General features: G+C 47.9%; 2 protein-coding genes across 3 annotated transcripts in view; both read right to left on the bottom strand.

The window, feature by feature from the left end:
• Positions 1–2,849: 2,849 nt before the first annotated feature.
• On the bottom strand, positions 2,850–6,106 carry LOC311368248 (DNA damage-inducible transcript 4-like protein; the record flags this gene model as incomplete). 2 transcript variants are annotated; one of them, XM_084487033.1, is made up of 3 exons in its annotated part: positions 6,001–6,106; positions 5,726–5,841; positions 2,850–3,454 (listed from the first exon to the last, which is right to left on the bottom strand). In XM_084487033.1, exons 2-3 carry the CDS (start codon positions 5,814–5,816, stop codon positions 2,850–2,852), a joined length of 696 nt encoding a protein of 231 aa, XP_084343159.1. In that variant the 5' UTR covers positions 5,817–5,841; positions 6,001–6,106. The 2 variants fall into 2 exon arrangements, with proteins under 2 accessions (XP_084343159.1, XP_084343160.1); XM_084487034.1 differs by having other exon boundaries at positions 5,726–5,823; positions 6,001–6,104.
• Positions 6,107–8,426: 2,320 nt separating this feature from the next.
• LOC311368244 (uncharacterized protein) overlaps positions 8,427–12,424 on the bottom strand; it is a 12,034-nt gene continuing 8,036 nt past the window's right edge. The window contains exons 9-14 of the mRNA XM_084487031.1: positions 12,340–12,378; positions 12,189–12,236; positions 11,970–12,071; positions 11,433–11,457; positions 11,245–11,312; positions 8,427–9,434 (exon numbers count right to left, since the gene is read on the bottom strand). Coding sequence (XP_084343157.1) covers positions 9,415–9,434; positions 11,245–11,312; positions 11,433–11,457; positions 11,970–12,071; positions 12,189–12,236; positions 12,340–12,378 — 302 coding nt within the window. The 3' untranslated portion in view covers positions 8,427–9,414. The remainder of the gene's footprint in view (positions 9,435–11,244; positions 11,313–11,432; positions 11,458–11,969; positions 12,072–12,188; positions 12,237–12,339; positions 12,379–12,424) is intronic.

Genomic DNA, 12,424 nt, shown 5'->3' with positions numbered 1-12,424 from the left:
ACATAACATAGAAAGACAAGGTATCCGTTTCATTAAGTCGGCGTGATTTGATTATTCGTGGGCGGAATGTGGCTCAGGAGGTACAGCAGGTTGTCTGGTAACGGGACGGTTGCTAGTTCGATCCCCGGCTCCTGAAACGTGAAATCGTGTCGGGGCTCCTGAAGAGTGTCGGGGTGTCCCTGTGCAAGACAAGCTTTCTGTTGCCTTGCATGGTTGACACCGCTGGCGGTGTGTGAATATTGGGCAATATTGTAAAGTGCTTTGAGTGGCCACTGGTTAGAAAAATGCAGTTGTGCATTGTTGTGAGATGGGACTTGAACCAGGGTCTCCAGAGGGATATAACCAACTTGACTACCTGGGCTTTAATATCGATCTCTCTCTGAGGTTATACTTGACCTTAATCTTCATGTGACATAAGAATCTCCCATTAATTTGATTCAGCAGGCCCTTCTGGGCGAGCCCTTTAGTGTGAGCAGGGACTCAAACCTGAAGTGTAGTATTCACGATACCGTTCAATCCAGAAGAGCAGTAGGATCATGGCTGGAAAGAAGGGTCAAACATTGATTTATAGGCTTTGATATAAATCAAAGCCTTGTCAACATTAACCTTTCTGTCGTGTTCGGGTCAAATCTGACCGATTTCCTAATTTTATCAATCATAAATTGTGTTTTACATTTTATTGTCTCAAGGCCTTATGATATCCTCCACACTAGGCATTTGAACATATACAATTTGCTGATCACCACTTTCATTGAATTTTGAGTGGTTTAGTCAACTTTGTAACACCTGTGTGGTGTTCCCAGTCAAAAATGACTGCCATAGGAAATGAATGTGTGACCCTAGATTGTGTTCATCCATCAGATAGTACACAACCACAAATCCACCATCACCACTGCATGCACACACAATTTCTGTGTCTATTCTTTGTATATTCACTGCAGTTATTCATGTAAACCAGTAGTCTGAGACTACTGATTGTTTACAGCTTAAAGGGGAGTTAAATAAAATTTGGTGATGATAAAAAAAAATTGTGTGTTAATGTAAGAGCAGTTAAAACAGGCCGGTCAAATTTGACCGGGAGCACCAAAGTAAGAGCGGAGAAATGAACACGACACAAAGGTTAAGTATTGTTGGCCACTGTATTGTTGCATACGTGGACCACTCTCGATTAGTTTATGGTTATGATTTAAGATCACAGTATCACAACATCACATTAATATCATAATTGAAGCCCCAGCTCGTTGATAACATTCTAATCCAGTTTGTAAATAGGTGGTATTGACGTATAATAGACGTATTGAACTGTGCGCGGTTCCATTGACACCCGATAGCAACGCAAGGGTCACATGACACGCCTATTCCCAGTGTAGACATGAAGACCTTGGCCGACTTCAGATACCAGGCTTCCAAGAATTCCTCAGCCTTCAGCGTGGGGCTGATGGCGTGGTGCCCAGTGGACCGTAAGAAGCTTATCTGGTGACAGACAGACTCAGCCGGCCGCCATAAAGCGGTCGAGAGCAGCGGAGTCATCAGCCCTACTGTGGTGTGAAAGTTATGCTGGTCTGTGCTGTTGGTTTGGTGTTGTAATTAATGTAAGGGAATGGTGTGATGTAGAATGTTACGTTATGGTACAGTATATCATGTTATAGTATGTTATGATATAGCATATCATTTTATATCATGTTATGATACAGTTCATAATGTTATTGCATGTTATATACAGTGCAGTATATAACGCTATGATACAGTACATGTTATGATATAGTACATCATGATATAGGACGATTTGGTTAATGTTAATTTTCAGCTAGTTGTCTTTTTAAATGCCATTTGCAGAGAAGCACCTTCATGCAGTAACCAGTTCACTGACCAGTCCAGCACCATCTCACCAGCTGTAACCAGTTCACTGACCAGTCCAGCACCATCTCACCAGTTCTGACCAGTCCAGCACCATCTCACCAGCTGTAACCAGTTCCCTGACCAGTCCAGCACCATCTCACCAGCTGTAACCAGTACCCTGACCAGTCCAGCTCCATCTCACCAGCTGTGACCAGTTCACTGACCAGTCCAGCTCCATCTCACCAGCTGTAACGTGTTGACGCATTAATACACAGCATGAAAAATAAACACATTCCAGAATAAACAATTGAAATAGTTTATTGTCAAATAGACAGATCTTCCGACAAAAACCGTACCTACAAATAGTTTATACAAAAGTTACTTATCCTTTACACTACAATTACAATCAACAGGGGGAAAATACCTCATTGTAATCCAGACCTCCTGAAACCTCCCAACTACACGTGGTATTTACGGAAGGCACAAACTAAATAGAATAAAAACACAACTGATGAACAGTGAAACAACAACACTTAAAACAGCCCAGTGTGACATTCTCACCAGAATATTCACAAGGTCGTACGACGACAGCGACCGGGCCAAACAGCCAAGTCGAGGGGACTTGAATACATTAGTAAAAAAAGAGAAAAAAATAAAGCATAATAAAGTGTCAAGTGTCTGGCAAAACGTAGTGAATCGTTCTACATTCGCTCGCAACATTTCAAACATCTCACACTAGTGAACTCCGTTAAAGTTAAAGAGCCTGAATAGTGAGCTCCAGTGGGACGATCAGAAGTGCACCAGCGCAGTGTCCTCCAGCCTCGAGGTGTTACAACCGACCCGCTCCACCGTGACCAGCAGACCAACGAAGAAGACCGCCTCAACCTGGCTCACAGACCAGGCTGTAGGCCTAAGCACCAACAGAAGTGTAGAAGAAGAACTCCGATCGCGCGTCTCTTCAGGACCTCACCTAGCGGTGCGTCCGTTCCCCCCCCCGCCCCCCGCCCCCCTCAGCACTCCACCACCACCGCCGCCGCGCCCGGCGCGTACAGCTTCCTCTTCACCAGCCGGAAGGCGGGGCTCAGCGTGACGGCGCGCCGCGAGGAGCCGCGCGCGAAGAGGCAGGCGCCCAGGAACAGCTCCCGCAGCCCGGGCCAGCGGCGCCAGCCCCCCACGGCCCCCGCCCCGCCGCCGCCGCCGCTGCCGTCGTCCCCGCCCCCCGCGCCGTCCTGCTTGAACACCAGCGTCAGCTCGAAGGTGGGCTCCACCCCGCCGCCGCAGGCCACGCGCTCCAGCGGCCGCACGCCGCCGCCCCCGCCCAGCTCCAGCTGCAGCAGCAGCGCTGCCCCCCGCAGGCCGCACGGCTCGCCGCGCGCCAGCCGCAGCACGTGCCGCGCCGCGCGACGCGTCAGCTGCTCGGGCACCAGCACGGCGCCGCAGTGCAGCGTGGTCCTCTTGGCGCGGGTCAGGACCTCCTCGAAGGCCCGGGCCAGCTGCCGGGCGCGCGCCGGGTCGTCCTCGTCCTCGCCGCCGGGGACGGTGGCGTCCGCTGCGTCCGCCGCCGGGGAAGCCGCCGCTGCCGCCGCCGCCCGGCCACCGTCCCGCCGGTCCAGCTCTGGGGAGGGGCGGGGAGGCGGGGGGGGGGGGGGGGGGGGAGAGGCGGAGTTAAGGGAGGATGGAGGAGGTCAAGTTTGGCCGCAGCCGACAGAGTCCGAGGGGCGTGGCCGTGAGTCTAGGAACCTGGTTCTGTTTGGCTGACCGTGTCAGCCGTAGTTACCATGGAGACCGCACTCCACACTGACCCCACGTTCGGTTTCAACGTGCGGACGGTCTGGACCTCCGGCTGTCCAGTGGGCGGGACTACTGGCCTGCACAGACAGACTGACGGACAGGCAGCATCACCAAACACGTGAGGCCTCCTCCAGACTCTAGTTAGTATGGGGTTTATTTCTGCAGGAGCAGTGCTTATGGTCTACTTATGGTTTACTTATGGTTAACTTATGGTTAACTTATGGTTTACTCTACTCTAGGGATGTCACGATACCAAATATTTAGAAGTCGGTACCAATACCAGTGAAAATCCACGATTCTCGATACCATTTCGATACCACGGCAAAAAACAAAAATAAAACAATAAATCCCATGTACTTAAACTAGGGATGTCACAATACCAGAAATTTAGTAGTCGATACCAATACCAGTGAAATTCCACGATTCGCGATACCCAATTCGATACCACGGTCAAAAACAAAACAATAAATCCCATGTACTTTATTTATTAAAAACATTTAAACATTCCAAAAAACAGTGGCACTGGCATGTAGCCTTCAAGTAATGAATAAAAATAAACCACTATTAACATTACAAAAAAAGAACAGTGGCATGTAGCGTTCAAGTAATAATAATTAAAAAAATAATAATACGCGCTGAAAGCAGGCAGTCATGCAGCTATGCGGCTGGCGTTTACACTTGCGTGCATGGCGGGGTTTAAAACATAACTTCCAACCTAATATTAAGTAATATAACGCAGGTGCGCAAGGCAGCCACAGGAGACGCCAACATTGTTTTCAACTGCTCGGTACCGCGCCGTATTAATTAACCAAGTTTTGAAAAGAAAAAGTATTTGAAGCGAATAAGCAACGCTGTTTTTGATTTGTTTATTTGGTTTTGAACGAATAATTTTGGATGCATGCATCGGCTTTGAGTTGGTTTGTTTACTTTGAAATTGCATACGCTCGCAACACACACGCACACGCGCACACGCACGCACACATTCACCGCCGCACTTACTACAACCTGCCGATCTTCAATCAAAACAACATCATGTAAGTGATGCCGAACGCAGTCGTACCATGCGTGTTTAGAAGCGCAACATTGAAACGGGTCCCGTATGAAACAGTCGCGCGGCGCAGCGTTCCAAACGCAAAGTACTTCCAGACGCGACTCTTGTTATTCTTTTTATCGACGAGTCGAGGCGGAGCCGTCGCACTCGCTGCAGCTGCCGTCTTCCATGTTCCCGTGTAGGTGTATATGCTGCCCACGTGACGTCCAGAGGAATTGCGTCCTCGGTACCTACGGTACCTACGGTACTAAGAAAAACGAGTAGTTTTTTGAATTTTGGTATCGACTTGGTACCGAAGTATCGGTTCTCGTGACATCCCTCTACTCAGGTTAACGTACACCTCGTTACTTCGGGAGACGCCAGTAGCCTATACTTTACGTCCACAACTACAACACAGTCCCTGATTAGCCCAGATTGTGTTGTGAGATTTCTGGAAATCGATCTGGAAACGGATCCAGGTCCGGACGGCTCCGTGAGGCGGAACAGAACGTGAGGTCACGTGACCAAGGTGGTTTCCATGGCCACCAATCCTGTCCTCCCAGTCAGACCAGGGAGCGTCACCTCAGCGGACACAGCGGAGCGTCCTTTAGTCTGAGTGGTGAGGAGAGCTTCTTAACACCCACCCTCATGGTAATGAGATCAACCATAGAAATGAAGGATCAAGTTCAATCACCATCTGTTGAAATTAACTTAATCTAGTTCTCCCAGTTTGTTTTGCTTTAAATCATATTAGTGCCGTAATTTCTCTTCATTATTATTGCTTCAAGTTAAACTCCATAACATTTTCACAAAGCTAATTTAAAATACTAATAAATCCTATAGTTTCAGAGCATCTCGAATGGCCTGGATAACATGACGAGGCAAAACACACGCAGTGAGGACCAGGGGGATGGGTCGGAGACAACAAGTCTGAAAGACGATGACTTCATCATCATCCTCATCCTCCTCCTCCTCCTCCTCCTCCTTCTCATTCTGACGTCATGCGCCAGAGGTAAACAAGCCTCGGAGGCGCCTCGTGAGGTCGTGGTCAGAGGCGGGACTCACCCCTCTCGAGCCACGCGGGGTCATAGCGCCGCTCCACCAGCTCCGACAGGCACTCGGTGGTCTTGGTCTTTATCGTACTGGTCGCCACCATGATGAGTCTGGACCGGAGGGTTTAACTGGACATGAAATGAACCATAGATCGACGTGATACCCACGAATCGACCGATGGGTTTTAGAGAAAGTTAAATACATGCACAAATATCATTATGCACGATTCATGCTTAACTATATTTTTCCCATGCATACACGAGTAGGCCTACATTAATTAAACATACCTTGTTGGTGCAAACGTTAAAAAATAATTCACTTTGACTCTCTCAAATAATTCAGCACATTTGGGACGGAGCTTTAACCCCGAAAGTCACTCACAGACGCTGAAACAACTTCACGGCTGCATGCAGACAGCGTGACCGGGCAGTACTTATACCCTCCCTCATCAGCTGACCGCGGCCGGCAGCCAATCAGAGCAAGGCTCCATTGTGGACGATTTAACAAGCAACAGAACATTTTTTTAAATTAATAATTTAATAATTTAGATTGGCTGATCAACAACGTTCAAATTAAATTTCATTTTAGTATATTTTTAGTTACGTATGTAAATACCCTGCTGTAATCATTTATTTGTTAGAAAAATATTTGGATACTAGAATTAAATACTTACAACTTATCAATCATATTTTCAGATTTTGAGATCTCTAGGTATTATGCAGTAACTAAATATTTAGTTGATCCTACATTTAATTTAAGACAGAAAAGAGACTTGGCTTCTCAAAACTCAAAGTCCACAATCAGGCCCCAATCTGCGCATTATGTCCTTTAACTAGAGACAGACCTGCCTCCCCCCCCCCCCCCCCTCCCTGGCTGCAGTCCGCTGGGTAACGGAGACCCGTGAGGAGAGGCGGACCGGTCACATGGGGAGAACCGGATCTCAGAGAGCCGCATGCCAGCGTGCTGCTGGCCGCACCGGGGAAAGTGGTTTTATATAATCATTTAGATTTTATTGCATTTCTTTATCTTTATTTCTTTATCTGTCAACAAACCAAATTCAACATGTGGCAGCTGATCCAAGATCAACTCATAAAACAAATCTAGGCAATAAGAGAGACAGGAATTTATATTTTAAATGGACTGACCAGGTCAACATTTGGTCTTCAGTTTTAAAAGTTACTGAAACACACACACACACACACACACACACACACACACTCACACATGCACATGGCACACACACACACACACACACACACACACACACACACACACACACTCAGTCTCAGCTCTTACGCACTCGCGCACACACACACACTTTCACTCTCACACACACACACACACACACACACACACACACACACACACACACTCAATCTAACACTCACACACACGCACACTCACACATGCACATGGCACACACACACTCTCACTCTCTCTCTAGCTCTTACGCACTCACGCACGCACATACTTTCACTCTCACACAAACACACACACACACACACACACACACACACACACACAGTTAAGTGTGTCGAGGTTCACATTACTAATTTGCTGGCCTTTAAATGTTATCAACTGTTATCCTCAGGTCTAGAACAGCAGTACCGCCATCCCTCTCTCCCCCCTGCCATCCTCCCTCTCTCTCTCTCCCCCACCCTCCCCCCCTCCCCCATTCCAGTCCACTCCCGTCCCCGGTGGAATTTGACAGGAGACTTTAAGCCAGCCTATTTTCTGCTGACTCGCAGTTATCCAGAAGGAGAGAGAGGGAGAGAGAGAGAGAGAGAGAGAGAGAGAGAGAGAGAGAGAACGGGGAGGGGAGAGAGAGCGAGAGGGAGAGAGAGAGAGAGAGAGAGAGGGAGAGAGGAATAGGGAGAGGGAGAGAGAGAGAGAGAGAGAGGGGGGAGAGAGAGGAAGAGTGATAGAGAGACACTTGTTTTTGCACTGCTGCAACCAAAAATAATAATCTTGTTGCTAAAGTGTCATTGGCGTTATTTAAGCTAAATAAAGTAAATTGTTGAAGATGACTTTCCTATCTCATTAACATATGAGGTTAATCAGTATTTTTTTCACATTTAGCTGAGGTCAAAGTTGAAGTTAAAGCTCAAGTTAAATTTCTCTGAGAATGAAATAAAACACTTCTTCAGACCACTTCAAACCTTTTCCAAACACCATAGTTTGATGTGCCATGCTGCCCTCGAACACAGCTGTTCAACTGGCTCAGAAAGACCAATCACAGCCCTCCAAACAACCCCTGTGATGGTGTTAAGGTGGGGCTATTGTGTCACCGTGGGCAAACGTCACCAGGCAGAAGGTAAACTCTGGCAGAAGGCTGGATGCAACTCAGGGCCAGTCTTGCCTTACAGACACACACACACACACACACACACACACACACACACACACACACACATAAACAAAACACAGGTTTTTTCCGTCATGCATGTACATGCATGCACGCACACATGCATGCACACACACATGCATGCACACACACACATGCATGCACATACACATGCATGCACGCACAGACCAAGGTAGATGGAAACATGCATGCACTGGCGCACGCAAACACACATACATATGGAAAGGATCTATTCTCTGTTGATATGTGCTAAATCTTAAGAAAGGCATTCCAGTATTGCACCAAGGAACGAGCCGTTGGCTCCCTCTAGTGGCGCAAAACATGAACCGACGAATGACGGAGCAGAAGCAGGTTTCCTGGCCGATTTATTAACTGTGTTTTCCAGGAGCATTGGAAACAGGGAATAACCCATGTAGGATGAGATGGATACATTACAGGGACAACATCTATCGACTCTAAACGAAGATCAGCTTGTTACTTAAATAAAATAAACAACCTAACCATGGATACTTTGTTTGTGTGGATGTATGTTGACACTGATTTCCACCATAGGTTTTTTCAGATGCACAAAATACAAGAGAATCCTTCTCCATGCGTTTCCTAAGTATGTTTCCATTTCTAATAATGTTGTCATCATGTTTACAAAGCATAAGAATTGCTGAATCAGTCAACAAAAAGCTAAGAACAAATGTACATTCGTAATATCAGTAATTAAAGTCAATAAAAGCTAGCAAATAACAGCTAACAATCACAGTGAAGTAAACAGCAAATAATCATTACATCAGTGTACTTGTGTTTTTGAATTAACGACATAATCATCTCAAAATTCTGAGATTAAAAAAATCTGCTATTTTTAAATTAACTAAATTAAATTAAATTAAAATTTAAGACTACAAAAATTATCTCAGAATTCGGAGATAATTATGTTGTTAATTCAGAAAAACAAGATCAGTATTCATTTTCTCAAGTGAATGCAATGGGCTTAGTATAAACCTCTCCTTCCTCATGTGACCATCAGTAGATAGGGATGGGCTGAGGGTGAACCCTCAGTAGTAATGACAGAGTGAATCAGCTGGCTCAGTGCAGGGGGGAGCAGGACTTTTGTTCTCTGAAAACCCGGGGATAATCGGCATTGAATATACACGGTGAACTCCACCGCTCTCATATCTTACATCTTCTGTTTTCTGATTAATTCATAATCATCTTGTCGTGTACAAAAATAACAATAAAAAAGGCAGACAATCATAATGTGTTAACCAGGAGTGGGGAGCCATCGAGGCCTCGTCGACGGTCTGTACGTCCATCCACTGAATCCATTCTTTCCTCCTTCCTTCCATTATCTTGATCCTGCGGCCGCTGAAATACATGACAAATATGAAACAACCTTTGAGGAGTTCACTTAGTGCCCATGGTGGCCGTTTTATGTTGCCAATAGCACAATAATATTTCAGAGGAAGAGTTTTATTAATTCTGTGAGTGAACAACAGGGGGCAGTGTCAGGGTCTCAGTGGTCCAGCACTGGTCTCAGTGGTCCAGACCCACTGGACTCAGTGGTCCAGACCTACTGGTCTCAGTGGTCCAGACCTACTGGACTCAGTGGTCCAGACCTACTGGTCTCAGTGGTCCAGACCCACTGGACTCAGTGGTCCAGACCTACTGGACTCAGTGCTCCAGACCTACTGGTCTAAGTGGTCCAGACCCACTGGACTCAGTGGTCCAGACCTACTGGTCTCAGTGGTCCAGACCTACTGGTCTAAGTGGTCCAGACCTACTGGTCTCAGTGCTCCAGTACTGGTCTCAGTGGTCCAGATCTACTGGTCTCAGTGCTCCAGTACTGGTCTCAGTGGTCCAGACCTACTGGTCTTAGTGGTCCAGATCTACTGGTCTCAGTGCTCCAGTACTGGTCCCTGTGGTCCAGACCCTACTGGTCTTAGTGGTTGGGCGCGGTAATCATTTGAAAATCAGTTTGATACCAAACTGTGAAAGCATTAACGGCATGCAATGCTTTATTTTATTTTTGCCAACGCATTTATGAAAGAATCTCCAGCCTCCTCAAAAAATAGTTCCCTTCCGTCCCTAAATTGTGTTTTGCCTGAGAGAGGAACGGGACAAGGGTGAGATCAATCTCCTGGAGCCCGTAAACACTTCTGAGATGAGAACATTCTGGAGGTCTGACTCAACCCCCGGTTCTGAGTTTGATTACAGAAGGAAAGGTAGGCAGAGGACAATGCTCACACGCAGACACACACGCACACACACACACACACACACACACACGCACACACACACACACACACACACACACACACACACGCACACACACACGCACACGCGCACACACAGACACAAACACATATGCAGTGTCTGGTCCACAGTGACATTTGCTGGCCACACAATGGTCGGTCCAAAATAATCTGTGTTTATATGAGGAAGTTGCTATCTTTCAACCCCTGCTGGTCTTTGAAGGGTGGGGGGAGGACAAAATCACAGGAAACACCTTCCCTCGGCCGCCGAGCCAGAAGCCAATTACAGAGCGGCACACAATGAGAGCTAAAATACCCGTTGTGTGGCGAGCCACGAGTGTGGAGGAGACGGCGCAGGCGAGGAGTTAGAGAAATGAAACCAGAGAACTGTGGTAACAACAGTTAACAACTAGCATTGTACCCGCGAACAGCCCTCGTTCTTATTGAAGGGTTCTCTTACGATGACGACGATGTAATGTCGCTTCGCTTACTGTCCGCCAAACTTTTTTTTTCAGAAGTAGATTTAGAATCTATAATTATAATAACACATTTGTAATGTTGTAGTAAGGCATGAGCCTCCATGTTTTTCCGACTTGGTAGCTCAAACACACATAGGTCGGAGTTGACGCATTTCCCATTCCGACTTCCCACCTCCGACTGTGAACAAGGCAGTATCGGAGGAATTTCCGATACTGGTATCAGTATCGGAACAACTCTAATTAAAATCGACATTTCTAACCTTCAATACATTTCAGATGACACCTAACCCGTGTTAGACGGTGACTCACTACGTGTGTGATGATTACGGGTATAATTATGATTATTATTAATAATGTGCGGTTTTCCTCTAGACCTCGACCCCCACAGCTCTGGGCTGTTGGACCGGTCCGGGCACAGGGAGAGTCACTGCTGATGGAACGTACCGTTCTCTCCGGCCCCCGACGAGCGGACCCCCAGCAGCATGACGCCGTCCTTCGTGCTCTCAGGACGGCTTTGGAAAGACGCGCTGTGAGTGGAGGCCATTTTGAATTAAATGATACACACACACACACACACACACACACACACACACACACACACACACACACACGCACACTGAGCCTGTACTTACTTCTCTGTGCCGTTGTCGACGGTGTCTGTGGGAGGGACACAGTCAGAGGTCAGCAGGGTAAACAACAGCGGGGTAAACAGCAACAACAACAGTGTTAGGACAGCAGGGTAAACAACAACAATGGCAGAGCTGCCAACTCTCACGGTTTCACCGTGTGACACACGTTTTTGCCTGTTTACACACGCGCACACGCCACACATCCAATTTCTCACGGCAAACAAAAAAAAAAAACACGCGTCCGTCCACCTCCCCCCCGCCGGCTTCACCTGGGTCAGTCCTAGGGGGCCAGCTCGGTGACCAGGGTGTGTAGCGAGGTCCCATGGCGCTCAGGTCTGTGGTGGGCGTGGCCTTACCCATGTGGTGGGCGGGGCCTTACCCGTGTGGTGGGCGGGGCCTTACCCGTGTGGTGGGCGGGGCCTAACCAGTGTGGTGGGCGGGGCCTTACCCATGTGGTGGGCGGGGCCTAACCCATGTGGTGGGCGGGGCCTTACCCACGTGGTGGGCGGGGCCTAACCCGTGTGGTGGGCGGGGCCTTACCCATGTGGTTGTGGACGTTCTTGCACTTGAATTTGAGCAGGAAGAAGACGGCAGCCACGGCCACGCCCAGAACGGGGAGCAGGATCCACAGGAGCTTCTTATCTGTCAGGGGGACGGCACAGAGTGAGTGTGTGTGTGTGTGTGTGTGTGTGTGTGTGTGTGTGTGTGTGTGTGTGTGTGTGTGTGTGTGTGTGTGTTTGCGCTCCAGCAGTTGTCTACCTGACTTTGCGGGCGTCTCCTTGCCGCTCTCTCTCTTCTTAGACTCAACTAGGAAAAGGAACACGGACTCAGTCAGACGGCCGCCATGTTGTCCCCGAGGTGAGCGCTGAACTGAGCGCGCTCACAGACACTGAACCCACTCCCAACTCACCGTCGCTCTCCAGCGCCGTCCGGACCGTCATCTGCGGAACTGTCAACACCAAGGCAACACCAAAGTCAGGTCCATGCTGATTGGT

The sequence above is a fragment of the Micromesistius poutassou genome, assembly GCF_964030765.1.
Source record: "Micromesistius poutassou genome assembly, chromosome: 23".
In the NCBI taxonomy this organism is placed as follows: domain Eukaryota; kingdom Metazoa; phylum Chordata; class Actinopteri; order Gadiformes; family Gadidae; genus Micromesistius; species Micromesistius poutassou.
This window is presented reverse-complemented; position numbering and strand designations above follow the sequence as displayed.